Below are 25,633 nucleotides of genomic sequence, written 5' to 3'. Positions count from 1 at the left end.
TATTTAAAATAAGTATGTTCAAAATTAGGATCAGAAATGGAAAACACATGCTTGAACAAAATTACAAAGTTCATGATAAACCATAATGGGTGCAGCATATGGGCTCAGAAATGTTATTGCAGGGTCAGCAGATAATAACAAATACAGCAATATGACGACGTAAAATTAGGTTCACCTGAAGCAATTGAAAGCCATCGGAGAAGTAGCTAACACCGGTATTACATATCCATGTTACGTTCAAAAAAAAGTTTACATAACCATCCCTATTTCCATTGAATCCATATAAGTTACCGCTGGGGAGATAGTGTATCCTTTTTCCCATGTAAATTGCAAACTAACCTTTGCTGCTGCGTATAAAAAGTTATTGGTGCCCTCAACCCACATTTTCTTCTTTTTTAGTAGAATATTATATAGCCTTTTTTAGACTATTCATTCACTCTTTCACAAAAGTAACCCGGAACACATGATCTCAGGCCAAAGGTTGGCCACTGGCTGGCCAATGCACACAGCAGAAGAAATACTCACTCAAATTCCAAATGTAGATCGTTTTAGACTTGTACACAAGGATTAAGAAAGTAGATTAAATGACCACAGTGCCCTTCATTTATAGTGCATTGTAAAAGATGGCTCATTTATTTCAGGGGCAAAGAGGGAGGAAAAGGGTAAAAGATGCATAGAAGTTCTAGGGTGACTTAGATTTAGAGGAAAGTTGAAAAGGCTAAATGACATACATTTTGATTGAAGAGAGTATTTTGTTTTAAATATTTAAAGCAAATAAAATGAGAACTGGCTGACCTTTTTACATATGGGCCCTACAACAATGGGCATTGGTCAACAGACTTAGGAAAATCCCAGCAAAATTATTGACCCAACCAAATTATTGGAGAAAAAATTCTGAGAATGGAATTTGTGATTTCAGTTCATCGAGTCTTCTGTTGAGACTACGCAATGTCTCTATATGGGGCTCATCTCCTTCAACTGCAATTATTTTGGCAAAGTCCCCGGTGTCAAAATAGTCTACCACCCTATTAGCAGCTTCAAGTCCAGTCACATATGCTTTTTCCTAGCATAGGAAAATATGAACCCATAAATGTTATGTCTCACTTTAGAAAAGGACCCATGTCGGTTGACAATCCAATTACCAGCAATAAACAAATTTGGAAAGGAAGTTGATCCTCTCAGTGTGTACTTGTAGGAGCCTGCAATGCATTTCCTCATGTATCAAATTAAATATTCCTCTAAAACAACATATTTCTAAACTAGTACTGATATGTACATATGCTACAAAAGTATAATTTTATCGTTATGATTCTTGATCCTTATGACAGATTCACAGCATTAATTTACAACTACCTTTCAATAGGACAATATGCACTGAAATGTTAGAGTATAGCATTATCAATCATCCATAATGGTTAACAATAACTTGTTTATTACTATAGACAGGAAACTATCAAGAATAGTCGTCCTTTAAGTATTCACCTGGAAGAAAGTTGATTACAGAATTAGGAGATCTTCTGATTGAATATCTTATCGCAGTAGCACCCTCAAAATCTTGTATGCATTTGATAAGATGTGATGAAGCTTCAGAGACAATATCATCATCATTTACAAGTACCAAATGGCTAGCATTATACTGGGAAAATAAGTTACAAGAGTAAGTACATCCTGGCTGAAAATGTTGTATGTTTTCAAATTGATAAAGGTGGCCAGAACATACAAATTCAGCCTCCACAATTGTTGTTGATTCTTCATAATAATCATCATGTATTGAGGTAAGGTCAAAGAATGCCCAGCCAGACGAATCATCAAAACCAGAACATACATTGGCAACCTTTGGAATTGTGATCTGCAAATGGATTTCATAAAATTATATTGGGGGCACAATGTGTGAACAATAATCAAACGGAGTGCATACTGGCTTACCCTTTTATCAAACCATAATTTTATAGAGATCACGTCGACTGTAGATAAGTGAAGAAGATTCCTGAATTCCCGATAAGACCGTAGGAATGGACTTTACATGTCAGAAACCCACATATATTAATTGCAGAATTCAGGTTGTGAAACTTATGGCTCCTTTAAGTGCTACTGCAACAAGATTATATTTCCTTACCATCTTGACTTCCAACGTTACTCGAATGTAGTAAGGTAAGGTAAGGCAAAACTGACCCAGGACTCATGCGTGACCATATACGGTGTTACCTGTTTTTGACGATGGATCGTAGAGAAGAGAGTCCCATGGCTGAAACAAATGCATCTGCCTCATATACATCGTCACCACAGACAATAGCAGAGATGCATCCAGTATCCGCATCTGTAGTGAAACTTGTCGTAACTTTGTTTTCTACAAATTTTAAGCCTTTAAGCTCCAACGATTGCAGCCAAGGAGAGAATTTTTTTTCTTCTACTTCACCACGGCACAGCAAGAAGTCAGAACTTTCCTCTGGTCGTCGGCACTGACCGACTATTCGGTCGCGTCGTGCTCACGGCCAAGCACCACGACGGTTTCTGCCTCTGGCCGTCGGCACTGACCGACTATTCGGTGGCCGCCTCGCCGTGGCGGGGCGGGGCTGGGGACGTCGTCACCGAGCTCGCCGCAGCCGCGCACGCGGAGGGGATCGGGATGGGGCTGTACCTCTCGCCGTGGGACCGCCACGAGCCGGTGTACGGGGACACCATCGCGTACAACGAGCATTACATGGGACAGATGATGGAACTGCTGACCAGGTTTGCTGATGGTTGCTTTTATTATTGTCATTGAAGCTTTTGCAGGCGAAGTTCTGAATTTTGTGATGCAGATGATGTGAAGGTTGATCTTGACGTGGTTGTGTAACTGGAAACTAAAAAAGTCGGACTTCTACTTGTTCAGTTGCAGAAATTTGCAGTAACAGCTGACTGGTCTACTTCCTAGATGACATCTTCGATTTGGAAGCCATCAGTGATTAACTGTGGTGCCGGATGCTAAGAAAAAAGTTTGGCTTTTGTTGTGGCTAATCATTCTTGATTTGCGGTTTATTGCATGCATTACTTTGCATTCTTAGAAATATTGAAAAAAATAGTGCATTGCAGATTCCATAGTAGTATTTGGGCAGCATGCATTCATATACTTTATACTCATGACTCATCATAGTGCACACTCAGTTATATATTTTCTGTATTTAGGATAATCTAATGACTCTGCTTTCAAATAGGTATGGAGATGTAGACGAAGTTTGGCTAGATGGTGCAAAGGGTGATGTCAAGAAGATGGATTATATGTTTGATGCCTGGTTTTCACTTATACATCAGCTACAACAAAGGGTAGTTATCTTCTCAGATGCTGGACCAGACACTAGATGGGTGGGAGATGAGGCAGGAGTCACAGGCTACTTGCTGGTCTCCCTTCAACAAGAGCTCCGTGACAATTGGGCATACCATTGCCGAGTAAGTAATGCAATGATGATTAGTTTTGTCTTGTCGTTTTTCAGCTTAGTATCACATAAGCCATACTATTTACCTGTATCAAGATTCTAGCATGGATGAGAACTATAGCTAGCTATTCCTTTTATTTAAAAACATGATATTCTAATCCACCAGGAAGCAATCTTTATGTGTTTGAAAGACAGCCTTTTAGTTCGACGCAGTGAATATTTCAGTTATGACTGCATATTTATTGGAGCAAGGCAGCTATTCAGTTGTTGCTTTGAACACACTCTAAAGTTACTAACCTTTTAATGTGAAGCATGGTACTATCTTCTCTGATTGCAAATGATGACTTATTTGAGTATACCCTTGCAAAATTAGATAACCACAATATTATGATTAAACAAACGTTCACTAGTAGAGAAACAGGCTGTACTCACGGTTCTCAACCCCCTTCAGTCCCGATTTTGAAACCAGGAGCACGAATCCAGAACTAAAGAGCCCCTCCTTTAGTCCCGGTTTCGCGCCCAGGACCTAAAGAGGCCTCCCGGCTTGGCCACGTGGGCCGGCCCTTTAGTCCCGGTTGGTATTACCAACCGGGATTAAATGTTTTCTTTTTTTTCATTTTTTTGTTTCTATTTTCAATTGATGATTCGTTTTGGTTTTCGAATAGGTTTTCGAATACACATTCTACACTGCTAATAATATACGTATTCTACACGTTTATAATGTTCGAACATTTTGTACAAACTAAAGTATGAATCTAACGTATATATTACATGCATATATATATATATATATTGTACGTTATTTTATGTACATATAATATATATATATATATATATATATATATATATATATATATATATATATATATATATATATATATATATATATATATATATATATATATATATTACAAATAAAGCTTGCATTGTATATTATATCATATTCTTGGCATAACAAATTCACTCCATCTGGTTTGGCTTTCATGTTTCATTCACGTCATTGTAGAACTCGCCGGCGGGGTTTAGGACCTGGTCATTAAGAAATCCTGCTATAGTCTCTTGAATTGCTTTCAGTTGATCACGTCGTATGACTTTTTTCTTCAACCATAGAGTCTTCAATAAAAGTTAAAGGAAAAGTATTAATATATATATATATATATGTGTGTGTGTTGGTCACGTGATTACTTATATATATGAGCAATAAAAGAAATTGTGAATATATGAATATATTTATATAATGTACTTTGAGGTTCTCTTCAGGAGTTCTTTTTTAGTACGCCATGATGAACTCGCAAACATAGTATCCGCAGTAGTTGTTCCCCTATTCTTGCCTCATAACCCACTTTTACGAGAAAAAAGATCCGGTGAATTGAAAGCATGCATGGTGTTAATTGAATTATATATATATATATATATATATATATATATATATATATATATATATATATATATATATATATATATATATATATATAGTTGCTAGAGAGACCAAATTACCCTTGGATAATATCTATCATGTCATGGTACTCTATTTGCTCTTTTCTTAATGAGTCTAAGATGCTCAACCGACTATTGGCCATATCGATGACCATCAATATCTAGTGATTGTTGTATATGTTTTTATACACAAATATGATTGACATTAACTAGAGTCAACATATATATATGGGAGATAACTTAGCTAGTAAGCAAATAACTGAACAAATGTCCATATGATCGACATTAATTATTTAACACTCACTTGAAGTTATAGGGGAAGAGTATGTCCTTGTTTTGTTGGTTCACTAAGAACCTCATGAGATTTTTCTCGAGTTCAGCTTTCCATTGAGGCGGGAGATTAGGGTATTTGAATACGACATTTGGATCAACGAAACCAACAGCATTATTCTTTCTCTTTCTGAGTTCTGTCATCTCATATCTGCATATATAAAAATATAGTGTGAGGATATATAATATATATATACATATAGCTTTATATATATACATTTTAATAGTAGAAAATAATCACATTTACAGACAATAGCAGCTAATGAGACTTTTGTCGAGAGAGTCCAGGTGTCATAGTTGGTGTAATTCTGAAAACTCGACATATATAATGTCATCGCCACGGAAGTAATGTTGGTTTCTAACTCTAACAGAAACAAAGGTCTCTCCCCGTTCACACGCCACCATGTACCACTTGTTTAGCAGGTACATTTGCGTACCCAGTTCACCTAAGGCCTCAGGGTTGTATAGACTCTTTCCATGTTCAAATTTCTTTCAAGGATCCACTTTCGGAGCAGATGGTCCTTCAATGAGCACTTGGGCAAGGTCCAAACCGGTATCCTCGTAAAACCGAGCTAGGTCCTCAAAATCGACGTCTAGTACGTCTAAGTTTGAACCATATTCATTACGAATGACAAGAGGAGGGACTGATTGTTGCGATTGTTGTCCGAGTTGTGCAACACCTTTTCCTGCTCTAGTCTTTTTCTGCTTCACCTCAAATGACTTGGTGAGAGAGCGATCGTAGTCCGATTTTGGCAGGGTCTTTTGAGATTCCCGCTTTTTCTGGTCCACCTTCTTTCTTAGAAGATCTGGAGGTAGGTAGAAGTACAGTTTCTCTGGGTTCTCCCTCGCTTCTCGTTGCTTTCTTACTTTTTCGAAGAAACTGCTCACATCTTTTTGTACTGCAGCATTTAATTCCTTTTCACTTTTCTCGTATGCCAATTTTTGGGGAATAACTGGATTAGAGGAGGCTTTCTTCTTTGCCGGCTGGTGGGCCAATGGCTTCGTTTGTGGGACGGACCTCTTAGGAGCTGGCTGCTTCTTGGTCATGAAGGGAGGTGGGGCAGCCGTTGGAGACCTCCTTGGAGGCGTTGGAGACCTCCTTGGAGACGTTGGAGACCTCGTTGGAGGTGGCGGCGGTGGCGGCGTTGCATAATCATTGCCCGGAGCACTATGATGATCTGGAGATTGAATAATTGGACTTAGGTTGGCGGAGGCCCTGCTGTGTGAGTACAAAAAAGAATAATTAGGTATAAGAAATTGTTATTATTAATCATGCATGTCAATAGAAAATTAGTGAAAAATTTGTTTCGTTCACTTTTGTCCGCACCTATTGTCTGGTAGTTGAGGAAGCGGCGGTGGACTAGAGACCCCAGGAATAATAATGTAGCGCTTGCGCCATAGTATGAATGTCTTCTCTGCTTCTCCTAAAGTCTTCTCCCCATCACCTCCTAGAATATCAAGAGCCAGATCACTAAAACCTTTGTTAACTCTATCCACTGAGACGCTAACATATCCAGGTGGTATTATTGCCCTATGAATTCTTAGTGTCTTGGTAGGATCTGGAGGAGAAAAAACACCGAGAGCCACCATGATTGTGGCATTCCCTTTTGGAATATGTAGCTCACATGATGTAAACGGTGCAGTGATATCATCCACGGGAAAACATAGCATTGCGTCATCTTGATTTGGCCACTCAGTGGAAGCATAGCTGCTTTTCAACTGATCAGGGGGGCTAATATTAATGTTGATTCCTGGATCTAATGCCTGCCTTTGGGCACTCATTGCTATTTGCACTTGCTTTATGATTTCGTCCTGCATTCTAGCTTGCATGTCTTTTTCGCGCTCCTGTGCTTGAAGCAACACCTCCCGTGACTCATGAACATATTCCTCCAACCTGCTAATCCGCGCTGCTTCCTCATCCTTCCTTATCTGCTGGCTTCTGTAGGTATCTCTGTCGTTAGGGAAACCATGCTCCCAAGAAATGTTCCATCCTAAACCTCTCGTCCGGCCACTGTGTTCAGTAGTCCCGATGGCATACGTCAGTTCATCCTTCTCTCTATTGGACCTAAACGCACCAATAGCTTTAGCTTGTAGAGCATAAGAAAATCTTTGTGTTGCTCTTTTGAGTTTTGGGCTATGAACCAACTTCTCGGTCTCTAGGTCCAGTCTTCCCCCATGAGCAAAAAACTAATTCTTCACGCATTTGGGCCAATTGAGTGATTCTGGTGTGATACCCTTGGCAAGAATGTCCGCTTCTATTTTTTCCTACTTGGGAATGGCAGTCGCATAGCCACCTGATCCCATGCCATGGTGGTATACCTTATGTCGGGCATTCTCTTGGTTCCTTCTCACCCGTTCCTCACCCTCTTCCGATGTCTTGTACTATACAAAATTATTCCAGTAGGGCCTCAACTTCGCAAGTGGGCCACTAGTATTGAAATTGGGCGTTAGGTTCTTCTTGACGTATTTCGTGTATAGGGATTTCTTTCAAGTCTAAAATTGTGTGGCCATCTTCTTCATAGCCCACTTTCGAACTAGTTCCTTCAATTCATCATCGTTGATAGCATCATAATCATCCGCTTGCAATGTGAAATGTTGAAGGATATCATCCCAAATTAAATTTTTATCAAGATCAGAGACAAAACTAACATGAAGCTCGTTGATCTTTTGCTTCCATTCACGGGCACTGATCGGAAGTCTGTCCCTTACAAGTCACCCACAGTGTTGCACGAATTTCCTTGCATGTGGACCAAGTGGTTCGCCTGTCTCGATATTGAATTCCGATATTATGTAGCGCCCCTCCAATGGCTTTTTCGGGCCTCGAATATTTTTGTTTTCCGCCATTGTAGTCGTCGATCCAGAGGGCTACGTATAAAAAAGAATAAATATCATGTGTACACATAATAGATGATAGATATTCAAATATATATATATATATATCTAATATTCAAATATATATATATAAATATATATACCTCGCCAGTGTTTTCTTGCACAATATTTTCTTGGTTATCTTCAAGAGCCAGGTATTGACTCTCGTCATCTACATCCTGTTGGTCACCATCGGCCAATTGAGTGCCAGTGTTGATAATATCCATCATTTCTTCATCCATGTTGTCTCTCGGGGCAACCATCTAGCTTTTACACCACTAGATATATCTATAAAAAATAAAAACTATATCTATCAAATATCCATCAAATTCTATCTCAAAAGCATGTTTAAATAAATAATCATTCGTACTAGTTGACCTTGCTTACGTGATCATCTCGGCGAGCATTTCTCCACCGGACGGCACCGTACTTGGCCACGAAAGAGCTCCGATTCTACGAGGAAGGGAACACGGTCTTTCACGACCGTTGTTGCTCTCCCTCATAGAATCAAAGCTCCTCCTTGACGTCCGTTACTGCTCGACAGAGAACATGCTAGCCGAGATGAACACGGTCCGCCTACGTGATCAACTAGTACGAATTTTCTACAATTTTCTAACTATTTTCTAAGTTTTTCATTTCATGGAAAAATTAATTCTAAAAAATAAAAGGCATGATTTCTAAGTATTTTATTTCATGGAAAAATTAATTCTAAGTGACCTGCTCAACATCGGCGAGCTCGTAGATGTTTCATGGAAAAATTAATTCTAAGTGACCTGCTCGACAAAATTGAGAAAAAACACACGCTCTCATGACCTCACACATCTTCTAAGATCACGTAAGCTTCCGTACTAGTTGACCTTGCTTACGTGATCATCTCGGCAGGCATTTCTTCACCGGACGGCACCGTACTTGGCCACGGAAGAGCTCTGATTCTACGAGGAAGGGAACACGGTCTTCCACGACCGTTGTCGCTCTCCCTCGTAGAATCAAAGCTCCTCCTTGATGTCCGTTACCGCTCAGCAGAGAACATGCTAGCCGAGATGAACACGATCTGCAAGTTCAACTAGTACGGATTTTCTATAATTTTCTAACTAGTCCGCGCCAAGGAGGCAGAGGTATGCCCACCCGAGTACGAGAATTACGTGCCCTGCTACTACAACGTCACGGACGCCGTCGAACGTCTCAGATCTGGGGGCCGACGTCGTCATAAGCTACCGCACAAAAAGGAGGAAACGATGAGACACCGGGCCGCGTGAAAGGTCCTAATGGCTAGAGGGGGGGTGAATAGCCTAATAAAAATTTCTACAACAACACTTAACCAAATGGTTAGACAATTATGAGGCGTAGCGAGTGTTGCACTAGCCTACTTAAAATGCAAGCCACCTACCACAATTCTAGTTTAGATAGTGTTTATTCACACAATAGCAAAGACACTATCCTATGTTAGTGTGCTCTCAAAGACTAACTAAAGAGCCACACCAACCAAGCAAGCAAGCTCTCACAACTAGCTACACTAAAGAGCTTGTCAACTAGTTTGCGGTAAAGTAAAGAGAGTGGTTAGGATAGTTATACCGCCATATAGATGAAGAACCAATCAATCACAAAGATGAATAACAATGAAGACCAATCACCTCGGAATCAATGATGAAGACAATGATTTTTTACCGAGGTTCACTTGCTTGCCGGCAAGCTAGTCCTCGTTGTGGCGATTCACTCACTTGGAGGTTCACGCGCTAATTGGCTTCACACGCCAAACCCTCAATAGGGTGCCGCACAACCAACACAAGATGAGGATCACACAAGCCACGAGCAATCCACTAGAGTACCTTTTGGTGCTCCGCCGGGGAAAGGTCAAGAACCCCTCACAATCACCACGATCGGAGCCAGAGACAATCACCACCTTCGCTCGACGATCCTCGCTGCTCCAAGTCGTCTAGGTGGCGGCAACCACCAAGAGTAACAAGCGAAACCCGCAGCGAAACACGATCACTAAGTGCCTCTAGATGCAATCACTCAAGCAATGCACTTGGATCACTCCCAATCTCACTATGATGATGAATTAATGATGTAGATGAGTGGGAGGGCTTTGGCTTAGCTCACAAGGTTGCTATGTCAATGAAAATGGCCAAAGATCTAAGCCACAGCCGGCCATGGGGCTATAAATAGAGCCCCCATCAAATAGAGCCGTTATACCCCTTCACTGGGCAAAACGCGCTCTGACCGGACGCTGGCCCTCAGCGTTCGGTCGCCCGATGGACGCCACGTGTCATCCCCTTCAAATGCTGTTCGTCAGATTCCAACGGCTACGAAGCTGACCGGACGCTCCGATCAAAACTGACCGGACGCTGAAGCCCCAGCGTCCGGTCGTTTCCAGTAAGCTCCCCGAGGCATGTTTTTCCGACCGGACGCGTCCGGTCCACCTTGACCGGACGCAGCCAGCGTCCGGTGCTCAACCCTAGCCTACTGTGCTGTCTGACAGCTCGACCGGACGCAGCCTTTCAGCGTCCGGTCGCTGAGTGACCCAGCGTCCGGTCAGTAGACCGACGCCAACATCATTTCGACCAACTCTATTTCAACTCTAACTTCTTCACCCTTGCCCAAATGTGCCAATCACCAAGAATTTTACATCCGGCGCAATAGAAAATAGACATTTCATTTTCCCAAAAGCACATTGTGCACATGTGTTAGCATATTTTCACAAATATTTTCAAGGGTGTTAGCACTCCACTAGATCCTAAATGCATATGCAATGAGTTAGAGCATCTAGTGGCACTTTGATAACCGCATTCCGATACGAGTTTCACCCCTCTTAATAGTACGGCTATCAAACCTAAATGTGATCACACTCTCTAAGTGTCTTGATCACCAAAACAAAATAGCTCCTACAAGTTATACCTTTGCCTTGAGTTTTTTGTTTTTCTCTTTCTTCTCTTCAAGTTTAAGCCCTTGATCATCTCAATGCTATCACCATTGTCATGTTATGATCTTCATTTTCTTCTCTACTTGAAGTGTGCTACCTATCTCATGATCACTTGATAAACTAGGTTAGCACTTAGGGTTTCATCAATTCACCAAAACCAAACTAGAGCTTTCACCGCGCCCGTGCTCCACTGAGCTCGATGGCTTAGCGCAAAATCGCATTACAAGATTGCCGGCACGAGGGCTCGGCACACGCATCCATCCGATTACAAAAGGTTAGAACAATTAATCCATCATAAATGGATTATATATGGTGGTGGCGGTGGCTCACATCCAAGGTGTCAAACGCGAGGTCCAGCTCCTGTAGCCAAAAAATATGTTAGATACTTAGACTTTACTAAAAAACAGTAATAATCTGTTTCATTACAGGCCGATGGTAAATATGGCTGCCCATCCATTTGTACACTGCATCTCACAGAGCCTAGACTCCACATCCTACTAATCGTATAATATTACTACCTAGCAGGCTAGCACTCTGTAATGCTTTTATATTGGCACTAAGACTTGCCAGGTAGCAAACAAGGTAACCATCGCTGTGACATGTAATATTCTGTATATATAACTATGCTTCTTGCATTGTACTTGAATCTATCAAGACTATCATGCTTGCCACCATTACAACTAATATTACATGTTATTGTCACCACCATAGATTTGGGCTACTTTAGAATTTAATGTTTGTTCAGTGTATAGCAGAAAAGGTAAATCAACGGGTCAGTTGGGTAGTCGAAGCTCTGCCAGAAGACTACGGACGAGTTGGAGGAGCTCCGTAGGATAAGGTTGCCGTCGTTGAGGAGCACGGCGACGGTGTCATTGGTCGTGGGGTCCAGGATCCAACAGATGTGCTATCTAATTTTGTAAAATAGGAAGTTGGTTATTCCTTTATTTTCGATGGCCATATATAATCAAACAAAGCTGTTGTAGATCTCTTCTTTTTTTAGAAGTTTTCTATTTTACAAAATGGCTAAATAATGGAATTTGTCAACTAATTTTAGCCAAGCTGTTGGAGTTGCTCTAATAGATTTTTTATTTACATGATAGAATATTTAGTGCTATAGAAACCATCCCAGATGAAGAGCTTGGATTGTCATCCTCTCTCAAATGTGCAAAACCCTGCTGCTCTCTTTTGACTGGCAACTGTTGAGTGGTGAAGTCGAAACGAAAAATGCAACAAACACAAGATGGAGCTGAGATGACGGCGTATAGAATCTGAACAGAACGCAGTCACGTGTAGCGTGCAGCGAAGGACGCAGCGGAGGCCCATGGCCATGGCACGACTCGATGCTAGCTAGCCCAGGCAGCTCGCACAGGCAGGCGCCTGCCTTCTCTGACTCCCGGTGGCGGTGCGCGTGGGCAGTGGACCATGCCACGCTACGACGTGTCAACTCCGATGAAAGCGAATCCACCAACAGACAATCGGGGTAGGCGACAGTCATAACGTATCCAGTGCCATACAACAGCAAGTATGTCGCCCACATTCTAGCACCAAGGAGCCTAACATATAAACAGAAGTATGCACCAATTGCACGGAGAGGAGGATGAAGAAGGGGATGAATTGGATCGGAGGAGATAGACACCTCGAAGAAACTTGAACCGCTTGGGGGTGAGGTGGGCCGGGGATGAGGATGACGTGAGGCATGCGCTGGCCAGTCGAAGAAGAAGCGCGTGTGCGCGTGGGGCCGGTGGGGGCAGCGGCGCTGCTGGATCCAGTTGGAGAAGATGAGGCGACGGAGAAGAAGACTTCGGCTACTAGATCCGGTTGGAGAAGAAGGCGGCGGAGATAGAGAGGAAGAGAACTAAGGGAGAAGGGCATGGTTTATAAAGGGGGACCTGTAGTCCCGGGTGATTGTTAGAACCGGGACTAAAGGCTCTTTAGTCCCGGGTGATGGTTAGAACCGGGACTAAAGGTTTGACCTTTAGTCCCGAGTGTAGCCATGGCCCGGGAGTAAAGGGGATTTTGGTGGGCCGCGAAAACGCAGCCCATCTTTAGCAGTCCCGGGTGATGATTAGAACCGGGACTAAAGGTCTGACCTTTAGTCTCGGGTGGTTGGTCCACCCGGGAGTAAAGGTGGGCTGCAGTTTGGCTTCCCGCCAGTTTGTAGAAGTTTTTCATTTTTTATATAAATATGAAGAGAGTTGTTAATGGCCTAGTAAATAAAATATTAGCAAAAAAATACAAAAAGAATTTCGGGACCTGGTTCTGCATTATTATACATAAGAAAAATCTGTAACCTGAACTCTTTTGTTTTACCGTATAAATATTTAACATAGTGTAAATAATAATCATAATTTTCACCATGCAAAAATATACTACTTAATTAAAATCATTAAAACTATTGCTTTTCGATAGGAAATTAGTTTTCATATCTTATTGACGTTGATCATTTGTTTTTTCATCACACATTCTTCATAGCAAATCCACCGTCAAGCAGAAAATTCATTTAAATGGTAGAAAATATGAATACACTATATATGTCAAGCGGGCACAGTAGTGAACTTCTTCTTAACGTATATCCCTTGGTTATGATCGCGCCGTAACCATGGAGTGTCCTCATCATTTAGCTGGATGCTTGGGTCTTTGTTCACTGTGAAGGGTAGAATTCGATCATCCTTTTTATAATCTTCTGATATGTCTGACTTGTCTTCAATTCTGACGATATTTCTTTCCCCTGAAAGAACTATGTGGTGCTTTGGCTCATTGATTGGGTCGTTGTTGTTTTCCCTCTCTTCGGTTTTGTAGACATGTCCTTGACATAGAACACCTGATTCACATCCTTGGCAAGGACGAACAGTTCATCTTTGTACCCAATATTGTTGAGGTCCACGGTTGTCATTCCATACTGGTTATCGACTGCTACCCCACCTCCAGTCGCCTTTACCCATTGGCACTTGAACAAAGGTACCTTAAAAGTAGGTGTATAGTTTAGTTCCCATATCTCCTCTATGCGACCATAATATGTTTGCTTATTTCCATTAGGGTCGGTGGCATCTATGCGGACACCACTATTTTGGTTGGTGCTCCTTTTATCTTGGGCTACTGTGTAAAATGTATTCCCATTTATCTTATACCCTTTGTATGTGAGGATATGCCACGATGGCTGCCTAGCCAACAAATACAGTTGCTCATCACCCTAACATTCTTTTCGCAACCAGTCGCTAAAAGTTTCCATGTGCTGACGCGTAATCTAAGCTTCAGACTTCCCTGGAAACTCGGATCGAAGCAACTTTTTATGTGTCTCGATTTACGGATCCACCAAGGAGGAGTTTTGCAGAACTATGTAGTGTGCTTCATTAAAATAATTATCCTGCGTACCAATATATGTTTTTTTTTTCTCTAGTGTCTCCTTTCCACTTAGTCTCCCCTCGTGTCGCGATTCAGGAACACCAATCGGGTCAAGGTCGGGAATAAAGTCAACACAAAACTCAATGACCTCCTCTGTTCCATAGCCCTTGGCGATGCTTCCTTCTGGCCGAGCATGGTTGTGAACATATTTCTTTAGGACTCCCATGAACCTCTCAAAGGGGAACATGTTGTGCAGGAACACAGGACCGATAATGCTAATCTCCTTGACCAGGTGAACTAGGAGGTGTGTCATGATATCAAAGAAGGAAGGAGGGAACACTAACTCAAAGCTGACAAGACATTGAACCACATCATTCTGTAGTTTAGCTAGATTCATTGAATCGATTGCCTTCTGAGAAATTGCATTGAGGAATGCACATAGCTTCACGGTGGCTAGACGTACATTTAGAGGTAGAATTTCTCTTAATGCAACTGGAAGCAATTGCGTCATGAGCACGTGGCAGTCATGGGACTTTAAGTTTAGGAATTTCTTCTCTAGCACATTTATTATACCCTTTATATTCGAGGAGAATCCAGATGGTACCTTGATGCTTGCTAGGCATTCAAACATGCTTTCCTTCTCTTCTTTGCTAAGAGTGTAGCTGGCATGACTTAAGTAATGGTGTCCATCACCTGTCTTCTCTAGATATAGGTTGTCTCATTCTTTCAAACATCGTAGGTCCTGTCATGCTTCAAGTGTATCCTTAGGCTTCTCATACACACCCATGAAGCCTAGCAGGTTCACACAAAGATTCTTCGTCAGGTGTATCACGTCGATCGCGCTACGGACCTCTAGGACTTGTCAATAGGGTAGCTCCCAAAATATAGACTTCTTCTTCCACATGGGTGCGTGACCGTTGGCGTCATTCGGAATAGGTTCGCTGCCATGTGCCTTTCCAAATACTACTTTCACATCCTTGATCATATTGAGTACATCCTCACCAGTTCGGTTGTCCGACTTGGTCTGGTGGTCTGCCTTACCTTTAAAATGCTTGCCTTTCTTTCTTAGGGGGTGATTCGCAGGAAGAAATCGACGATGGCCAAGGTACACGACCTTTCAACATTTTTTCAAGAATATACCTTTAATGTCATCGAAACAGTGCGTGCATGCATTATATCCCTTGTTTGATTGTCTTGAAAGATTACTTAGAGCAGGCCAATCATTGATTGTTATGAACAACAATGCTCGCAGGTCAAAGTGCTCCTATTTGTGCTCATCCCACACACGTACACCTAGTCTGTTCCACAAAAGTAGAAGTTCTTCAACTAGTGGCCTCAGGTACACATCGATGTCGTTCCCAGGTTGCCTTGGGCCTTGGATGAGCACTAGCATCATAATAAACTTACGCTTCATGCATAACCAAGGAGGAAGGTTGTAGATACATAGAGTAACAGGCCAAGTGCTATGACTATTGCTCTGCTCCCCAAAAGGATTCATACCATCCGTACTTAAAGCAAACCTTAAGTTTCTTGCATCATTTGCAAACTCCGAGAATTCTCTATCGATTGCTCTCCATTGGGACCCATCAACAGGGTGTCTCAACATATTGTCTACCTTATGGTCTTTTTTGTGCCATCGCAATAACTTTGCATGGTCTTTATTTTTGAACAGACATTTTAAGCGTGGTATTATAGGAGCATACCATATAATCTTGGCAGGGATTTTCTTCGTGGGACGTTCGCCCTCAACATCACTAGGGTTATCTCGCCTGATCTTATACCGTGATGCATGACATACCGAGCATGCATCTAACTTCTCGTACTCCTCGCCACGGTAGAGGATGCAGTCATTAGGACATGCATGTATCTTCTAGATTTCTAATCTCAAAGGGCAGACTACATGTTTTGCTTCGTACGTAGTGACGGGCAATTCGTTATCCTTCGGAAGCATCTTCTTTTGGATTTTTAGTAACTCCCCAAATCCCTTGTCAGATACACCATTCTTTGCCTTCCATTGCAGCAATTCCAGTATGGTACCCAACTTTTTCTGTCCCGCATCACAAGTTGGGTATAGTAATTTCTTATGATCCTCTAGCATACGCTCGAACTTGATCTTCTCCTTTTCACTTTCGCATTCTCTTTGTGCGTCACAAATGGCCTGACCAAGATCATTAGCGGGCTCATCTTCTACCACTACCTCTTCTTCAGCTTCTCCCATTGCAGTCTCACTGAAGGCACCATATTTAGCAATAATGTCATCATTGTCCCATTGTTCTTCTTCACCTTCTTCCATTACAACCCTAGTTTCTTCGTGCTTCGTCCAACAAATATAGTTTGACATGAAACCCGACTTCAACAAGTGTGAATGAAGACTCCTTGAGCTAGCATATTCCTTCAAATTCTTACATATGGCACATGGGCAACACATGAAACCATCGCGTTTATTTGCCTTGGCCACACGTAAGAAAGAATGCACGCCCTCAATGAACTCTTAGGAGTGGCAATCAGCATTGTACATCCAATGTCGGCTCATCTATATTACATGACATACATACCATATTAAAACCTAAAACATAATTAGTTAATTATACAACATGCATGCTACCACATAAGGTATTAATTTATGAAAGTCTCGCTACAATATAGACAATCCCAACTACCACTAAAAAAACTAAAGCTAAAATGCACTTTAGCAATATAAGGATTTCGTGACCAATCCTAACTAAAACAGACAGATCATGCGTTTGTTCAACATCTATGAGCTTCTTCCGCAGGATCACTGCCTCATTAACCGCCGTAGCCGCCTGTGCAAGAGAGTTTTGCACGTGTTCAACATACTCTTCCTTCCAGTACCAGCCTGAACATCCAGTGTCATCACACTAAAATTAAAATAAAAAATTAATCACAATCATCATAAAAATAAGTATAAATTAACCATAATTATCAAATGCGACAAAATAACTCACATTGCGATCCGGACACTTGTAGAAGATACAGCCCTTGTTGGGACACTCCTTCCTCACCCGGTACTCCATCATAATCTTCTCCTCACACTTGCCGCATACAATGAGAGGGATGTCCGGCCTCAGCCGCTTTGGAACCCGATGAGAGGCCGAGGACCCAGAAGCAGTTGACATCTACTCTCTATACTCATTTTTAATATAATATAAATTTCTCATTTTATAAACAAATAAAATTAAAAAAACTCTAAAATTCTCTATATCTCTAAACCATGAAGTGCGCTACGCATGCTAGAAATAAAAGCTGAATACTAGTTTTGAATAACTACTTTAACCTTCCTTCATCCAAATATGCAAACTTTAAAGTGATTTTGAGCTTAAATGACTTACAAATAAAAAAAATCCACCATAAAAAACCACATATATTTAGTCCACAAAATGAGATATGCTACTGATGAAACATGAGAGTATAAAGTTGGTAACCTTTAGAACCGAAGAATCGATGGAGGAATTGAAGAAATCTTGTGATTACCGACGACGAGGAAGAAGAGAGGCCGACGATGAAGCAAGAACACTGAGCTCGAAGTGGCTCAGGCTCGAGGAGGAAGAATGGCTATATAGGAGGGGACCTTTAGTCCCGGTTGGAGACAGAAACCGGAACTAAAGGTCCCTTTCTAGTCCCGGACGGAGCCTCTAGCCGGGAGTAGACTTTTACTCCCGGTTGGAGGGACCAACCAGGAGTAAAAGTTAACCTTTAGTCCCGGTGGTAGCTTCAACCGGGACTAAAGGTCCCCTGCAGCAAAAGCCTGCCGCAGTAGCCCGGACACAAAAAATATCGGGACTAAAGCCAGATTTCGAGCTGGATCAAAGGTCGTTTCTCTACTAGTGGTTGTAGTTTTCTTCTATTTGAAGGTAAGAATGATACTTTATACATTTGGGTCATTTGTACAGCATTACTAGGTGGCTGTGTGTCAGAAAGTGTCTAACGCAATGTATGTACCAAGTTAAATATCTAGTATGGTCCTGTAACAACGTAGTTCTGAAATCGAAAGTAGACTCGCTGATTTGGTGCGTGGAGGTTGCACTGCATCAGGGAATGGAGAGAGCCTAATGGGTTATAAGAGTATAGACTTATTTAGTCATAGAATTTAGAACTCACTAAAACTCTAGTTAACCTTTGTTAGTTGTTCTGTATGCCAACATTGGCCACGACAAATTTACATGTGACATAACCCGATGTCAGTGACATCTCATATGGCAACTCAATGAACTTCAAGTTCTGAATTGAGTGATGTTTGACGAAAGAGAAGATTTGTTTGTTGTTGTCTCTTGAGAGAGATCCGATATAATTTAGATGATACAGTACAGGTCGTTTGTTAATGATGAGCATTTTGCTTTTATGTCGCTTAGCTGAGCCCCCTGGTGGTTGTTGCTGTGGTGGGCAGGGCAGCTCTTGTTTGCCGTTGCGATTGCGGTTTCGCTGGTGGCTTTCGTTGTAGTTGTTTCTCCGTATTGTTGCTTTGGTCGTGTGGGTGGGTGGGTGGTGGTGTATGTGTGTTTGTCGGTTTTGTATTTATGTGTTTACTCCTTCGTTAATACATAGACCGGTAGTTTAAACTGCCGGCTTCTTTTTTTTTTTTTTTAAAGTCTGACTAAAAAAATGCTATCTTTATCGCCAGATACTCACGCAGTGGGGATCCTTTTGGGCAAGACTGGGTTCATGCAGAATGTGATGTTTCCATCAGACCAGGTTGGTTCTGGCATGCCTCAGAGAAACCAAAAAATGCAACAACTCTGCTTGACATATACTACAAATCAGTTGGTAGAAACTGTCTCCTCATTTTGAATGTCCCTCCCAATTCATCTGGCCTCATTGCCAATGAAGACATACAAGTCCTTCAGGAATTCACTGAGATTCGGCGTGCAATTTTCACTCAAAACTTTGCTGCTAATGCCACTGTCACAGCAAACAGTTTGCGTGGTGGGCAAGATAATGTGCAGTTTGCACCATCCAAAGTGCTTGAAGATGGCATATACTCCTACTGGGCTCCGCAGGAAGGGCAAACCTGCTGGGAAATGCTCTTCGACCTTGGGCAATCTACTTCCTTCAACATGCTCCAGCTCCAGGAGCCTATACAACTGGGGCAGCGTGTTATTGAGTTTCATGTAGCTATCCTCATAGATGAACTGTGGCAAACAATTGTTGAAGGCACGACAATCGGGTACAAGAGGCTGCTACTGTTTCCAGTCGTTGAATCTCGGTACCTGAAGCTTTCCATTGACAGTGCACGCGCAGATCCACTTATCTCGTTCTTTGGTGTCTTCATGGATCCCTTCTCGTCCAGACATAGTTTAGAGAATCATGGCAAACCACGCACAAACAGTAGCGAAGTTACAATGTTGAGGATGGCCCATACTTCTGTCAACAAGAGTATTGCCGCAATGTAGTTGTTGAGCGTACTGTTGTCAGTATTACTTGTAGTCTGCCCTGGCCAATTCAACATGCCAGAGTCACTTGCAGGTTGATTAGTTCTTTGGACTGGAGAAGGGCCATTCGATGGTGAAAAATGTGTATATATCTTCAGATTTGCTTGCCAAAGCAATTAATACAAGAACTTTCTGTCATGCATGGATATGTTGTTCCCTAAGATCAGTTGTTGAAACTTCCTCTGTATTAGTTTCTGCTGAATTATGTGCTAGATAGAAGAAGTCAGGGTTTGAATGAAGTGAATGTACACTCTATCTCCTTTGAACCTCCTTGGATGTCTGTGACTTGTGATCTCTGTAGACTGAACTTTACATTAGAAGGCGTAACTGACAATTTACGTATCCTTAGCCTGAAGGCGGAAAAGGACTCTTTTTACGTTTTACCCCCATGCTCTTCGCCTGCACCTACACGGCGGGCCCGTCTAAATCTCCGATTCATCGAGCAGGTGCCACTGCCGCCGCCGCCCCAGCCCCTCGCTGCTGGCGAACATGTCCGAGCAGGCGCCACCTTACGCTCCCCTCCCCCTCGTCTCCTCCCTTGCCCCATATCCTAGCTCCACCCCATCACCGAACCCCACCCTTGTCCTCCCCAATCCCGCCTTCCCCAACAAGCGCAAGCGCACCTGATTCCGCCGCAAAGTACCCTCCGGGTCCCCCGCCGCCCCCGCCCCCTCTCCCGTGTCCTCCTCCCAGCCACCTCCCCCCGCCTCCGCCGCCGACGATATCATAGTGATCAACCGGGAGCCGACCGCGGAGGCCGTCACCGCCGGCTTCCCGGCGGACTCGCTCACTGACGAGGAGATCGAGGCGGGCGTTGTCTCCGACGTGGGCGGCATCGAGCAGGTCAATTACATCCTCATCCGCAACCACCTCCTCTGCCGGTGGCGCGAGACCTACAATTCCTGGCTTGCCAAGGAGCCCTTCGCAACGCTCATCCCTCCCCACTGCGAGCACCTCCTCACCGCCGCCTACTCCTTCCTCGTCTCAAATAGCTACGTCAATTTCGGCGTCGCCCCAGCCATCAAGGAGCGAATACCCAAGGAGCCCACGAGACCCACCACCGTCATCGTGGTAGGCGCTGGCCTTGCTGGGCTAGCTGCTGCACGGCAGCTGGTGGCGTTCGGGTTCAAAGTGATCGTCCTGGAAGGTCGCAAAAAGGTGTGGTGGCCGTGTGTACACGAAGAAGATGGAAGGCGGTGGGCGCTGGGCTGCTGCTGACCTTGGCGGCAGCATGCTTACCGGGACATTTGGGAACCCGCTAGGAATTGTGGCGAAGCAACTCGGCTTGCCAATGCACAAAATTAGAGACAAGTGTCCACTCTACCGACCGGATGGATCACCAGTTGATCCAGAGGTGGATAAGAAAGTGGAGATTACATTTAACAAGCTTCTTGACAAATCAAGCAACCTGCGGGCATCCATGGGGGAGGTGGCAGTGGATGTTTCGCTTGGGGCGGCTCTAGAGACATTGCGCCAGGCTGATGGGGGCGTCTCTACACAGGAGGAGATGAACTTGTTCAATTGGCATCTCGCAAATCTTGAGTATGCCAATGCAGGATTGCTGTCTAGACTAAGCCTTGCGTTCTGGGACCAGGATGATCCATATGACATGGGTGGGGATCACTGCTTCTTGCCTGGTGGCAATGGCAAACTTGTGCAGGCCCTGGCAGAGAATGTACCGATTGTTTACGAGAGGCCGGTGCACACTATGAGGTATGGAGGGGATGGGGTGCAGGTGGTTGTCAATGGAGGGCAGGTGTATGAAGGGGACATGGCATTGTGCACAGTTCCACTTGGGGTTCTGAAAAATGGAGGCATCAAGTTTGTACCGGAGTTACCACAGAGGAAGCTTGATAGTATCAAGAGGCCTGGCTTCGGATTGTTGAACAAGGTATCAATGCTGTTTCCACATGTTTTCTGGAGTACTGAACTCGATACCTTCGGGCATCTGGTTGAAGATCCAAGGCGACGTGGGGAGTTCTTTCTGTTCTATAGCTATGCAACAGTGGCTGGTGGTCCATTGTTGATGGCCTTGGTTGCTGGTGAAGCTGCTCACAATTTTGAAACCATGCCACCAACTGATGCTGTCAGCTCAGTTCTCCAGATACTAAGAGGTGAGAGCATAATTTCTATAATCAAAATTGTGCTCCTTCAACCAAAAAAAAAGTTTGCATTGTTCTATGAGTGACACTTTGCATAAGGTAGTATTTCAACACCTTTGATGAAGTCACGAGTTACTTTTAAGACATTTTTTATTCTATTCGCTTCCATATAAATCCTAAAGCATATACAGTGACATTGATGTCATATAATGAACCTGCCTGATAAAATGCTTGGGGTTTTGTTGTGTCCACAGGTATCTATGAACCACAAGGGGTTGAGGTGCTGGACCCTCTACAGAGTGTTTGCACTAGATGGGGCACTGACTCGTTCAGTCTAGGTTCATACTCTCATGTTGCTGTAGGGGCCTCTGGAGATGACTGGCATATTAGCCGAAAGTGTTGGTGATGGCCGTCTTTTCTTTGCTGGTGAGGCTACCACGAGGCGTTACCCAGCAACAATGCATGGTGCTTTTATCAGTGGTTTGCGGGAGGCTGCTAACATCACACTGCATGCCAATGCCCGGGCAACAAAGAGTAAAGTAGACAAAAGTCCATCGACAAACACACAGGCTTGTGCTGCTATATTGACAGACTTGTTTAGGCAACTAGATTTGGAGTTTGGAAGCTTCTCTGTTATTTTTGTAGGAAAAGCTTCTGATCCGAAATCCCCAGCTATTCTAAAGGTGGAATTAGGTGCAGCACGAAAGAAAAATGCAACTGAAGGTGTAAAGACGGAACAGAACCACTCAAACAAATTGTTGTTTCAGCAGCTCCAGTCACACTTTAACCAGCAACAACAGCTTTATGTTTACACATTGCTATCACGACAGCAAGCTATGGAGTTAAGGGAGGTCAGAGGAGGCGATGACATGAGGTTGCACTACCTCTGAAAAACTGGGGGTGAAATTAGTTGGCAGGAAAGGCCTTGGTCCTGGGGCAGATGCTGTGATTGTATCCATTAAGGCAGAACGTAACAGAAGTCGAACTAGACCTGGCCCCTCAAAGCTGAAAAAATCTCAGAAGCCTAATGTTGCTGCATCATGACCACTGATTGCTGATTTCTCTCGGGGGCTGACTGCCTTTAACTGATGGTGTTCATTTGGTTGGAGCATCTGCTAGTATGTGCTGGCCAATTTGCATTGGACATTTGCCAATTGTTTTAGGATAAAGTAGATTTGGATGAATTCTCATAGATCGTGTAATTTGCTCCTTTTTTTGGTGCCAGAAGAAGGCATTTGTAATGTCACATCTGAAATCTGGCTATCGTGCATAGCTTACTTATCTGTGATGTAATACTAATTTAAGGCCTATGTAGGTGGATGCTCTTTCTTATTCTCATATTGAAAGAGCAATGTAGCTGGTGTACATATAGATAATTGAATGACAGCTATGTGCTGTTTTTAAACACTTTCCATCGTGTCCCAGATGACGGTTATCGAAATTGCGAGCCGTGGTCGTTTTTCCTTCTATGGTTACTGCCTTCTGGTTCTTCCAATCATGATCAAGCAATACACCTGATGACCCAACTTTGTTATATGTTGTATTCACCACTCAACTTTTTAATGAATAGGACTAGAACTATATGATCTTAAATTGGAAGAATCATTGATTAATACCCCCACCCCAACAAACACACACAGAATCTCACGGATACCAGACACTCAGACAGTAAATTATCCATGGCTAACAAATGTAGACAAAGTTCTCCGAAACACTGGGTTTGACAATAGAACTGTGTTGGTACATAGAAATTAGGTGGGAAACATAAAATTGCATTCAGCATATATGGTTCATGAAACAGCGGCCTTCAATCAAGAATGCAACCATAGCCGATCATGTAGCCTCTCTTCTCCTGTGCCAAGCATCTCATCAACCCTTTCTCCGTCTCTGTAGAAGTGGAAGGTTGGGGTGTAGCGTATGTTTTGCGTTGTTTCAGGGCACTCGTCAATGTCCGCATAGATGAAAGTAAGATTCTTGAACTTATCACTGAACTTGCAGAAGGATGGAAGAATTTGGCTGCAAACACGGCACCTACGTATAAGAAGGAATGAGTTTGATTGATCATGCAGAATCAAGTGGACAAGCAAATTGAATCACCAGATATGTTCATCAGTATAAGCAGAATTTTAGACTTCTATGATCTTGTCCTTTACATGGCAAAGATCTAGTTTTCCAAGACCTTTTAAAAAAGTTCAAGCATGGAATGCATATTTCAACAGAACAAATGTTAGCATGCAAGCCATCAGGCAGCCTAGAGATTAAGGCCCGAGCCATAGGAATATATACAACTATGATGCATGTAGCTTATTTCAAAGAAAAAAAGAACGTCTCCACACAAGCAAGAGACAAGAAGGGCATACCATGAGGCACCATAGTTGATCACAGCCTGCAAAAGAACAGACCTGGTCAAAACAAACATCTGAAAATCAAAATTCTATTGGACTAATAATGGTACATCCGTGTTCTGGAAACACTACAAATGCTGTTCTGTTTTCTGTTTCACTATTATTCTCTTCACAAGTGAAACATTTTGCTGTTCTGTTTTCTGTTTCACTACTATTCCCTTCACAACCTAAACATTTTTTAGCAATACTAAGGGAGGCCGTTTCGATCATTCCATCGGCGAGTGCAGAGCAGCAACTGTACTTACAGGGGACTTTGAGGATTTGAGCGAATCGAGCATCTGCCTCAGCTGCTGGTCACTGCCAGCGCTGCGAAGGTTGCCGTGGGAGCCGCCTTGCAGCGGTAGGCCAGGGCCTTCCAGTCCTGTCCTCTTGGCGTCCTCCTTCCCGTTCGCTGCCTCGGCCATACTACTCCCGGATCACCGTCGCTTGTGCCAAACCGTGCATTCGAAGGCAAGATGAAGACGGATCTATCTTCAGATTCGGAAAAAGTAAAAATTAATCAGGAACTGGCGGGCGGGCGGCCGCGATTAGCCGATTACGCTCTTCGGCTCCCTGCTTTCACCAGTAGGCTGGGACGGATGCACACGGCTGGAATCTAGAGAGAGAGGCGGTCGGCGGCCGCGGCACCGAGTAGAGTTGGCCGTACATGTGCCGCGGCCTGCGGCTAGGATTGGCTGCTTGGTTGATTCGGCCTTTGGGCGGGCCTAGAACAAATCTGGACAAGAGTTTTTAGAGAATTTCGACGAACAGCGATGGACAGCTAGGGCGTGGGTAACGCTGGGAAGCAGACGTCCGGGCAGCCGGACGTTTTTCCTGGTGGGCCTCGACGTCCAACGGCCCAACATTCTCATCCAACTAATCAACTTGAGTTGCTAAAAAACGATACTCTCTGCTCTTCTATCTCCGTTCGCAAACTCATCCACCACAACCGCGCCACCGTAACCGCACTGCACCGGCGTGCTGCACTACAACCGCGTCGCCGCGCCCGCGCCGCTGCGGCGTGCTGCACCGCCACGGCCTGCTCCTAGGTGCCCGCACAACACCGTCGCCTCTCCGCGCGAGGCCGCACCTGCCCGACCCCGTTGCCGCACCGGGGGCCACGCAGCCGCCCCCGTGTCGCTCGCCGAGGGTAGCGCCGTCGCTCACCGGGGGCCACGCGGCCGCCCCCTCGCTGCCATCCTCCTCCTCCACCACCACCACAACTGCACAGCCGGATCCCGCTGTGCAGTGCTTCGTCTGTCCGTCGATTAGGTTTTGCTAAAAGCGCATGTTGCAAGCGTATGTTTCAAGTGTTTTAAATATTTCAGAGGTATTGCAAGTGTTTCATATGAATATTGCAGAAGTAGATCGGGATGTTGCATATGTT

General features: G+C 43.5%; 2 protein-coding genes and 1 pseudogene across 3 annotated transcripts; 1 reads left to right on the top strand and 2 right to left on the bottom strand.

Moving 5' to 3' along the window:
* Positions 1–112: 112 nt before the first annotated feature.
* Positions 113–1,855, bottom strand: LOC136496005 (uncharacterized; the record flags this gene model as incomplete). The annotated part of the gene is made up of 4 exons (XM_066491761.1): positions 113–1,063; positions 1,105–1,199; positions 1,483–1,636; positions 1,721–1,855. Coding segments are annotated over 4 exons (570 nt in total), but the record flags the coding sequence as incomplete, so codon positions are not given.
* A 17,421-nt stretch (positions 1,856–19,276) lies between these two features.
* On the top strand, positions 19,277–23,258 carry LOC136496983 (lysine-specific histone demethylase 1 homolog 3-like; annotated as a pseudogene).
* Positions 23,259–23,513: 255 nt separating this feature from the next.
* LOC136496901 (thioredoxin-like 3-3) lies at positions 23,514–25,206 on the bottom strand. 2 transcript variants are annotated; one of them, XM_066492678.1, is made up of 3 exons: positions 24,513–25,206; positions 24,223–24,248; positions 23,514–23,893 (listed from the first exon to the last, which is right to left on the bottom strand). In XM_066492678.1, the coding sequence occupies exons 1-3, from the start codon at positions 24,669–24,671 to the stop codon at positions 23,674–23,676; spliced, it is 405 nt and encodes a 134-aa protein (XP_066348775.1). In that variant the 5' UTR covers positions 24,672–25,206; the 3' UTR covers positions 23,514–23,673. The 2 variants fall into 2 exon arrangements, with proteins under 2 accessions (XP_066348775.1, XP_066348776.1); XM_066492679.1 differs by having other exon boundaries at positions 23,514–23,878.
* Between the last annotated feature and the right edge of the window lie 427 nt (positions 25,207–25,633).

Source organism: Miscanthus floridulus, chromosome 12 (assembly GCF_019320115.1).
Source record: "Miscanthus floridulus cultivar M001 chromosome 12, ASM1932011v1, whole genome shotgun sequence".
NCBI classification, from domain to species: domain Eukaryota; kingdom Viridiplantae; phylum Streptophyta; class Magnoliopsida; order Poales; family Poaceae; genus Miscanthus; species Miscanthus floridulus.
The sequence above is the reverse complement of the archived record's forward strand: the minus strand, read 5'-3'. Positions and strand labels throughout refer to the sequence as shown.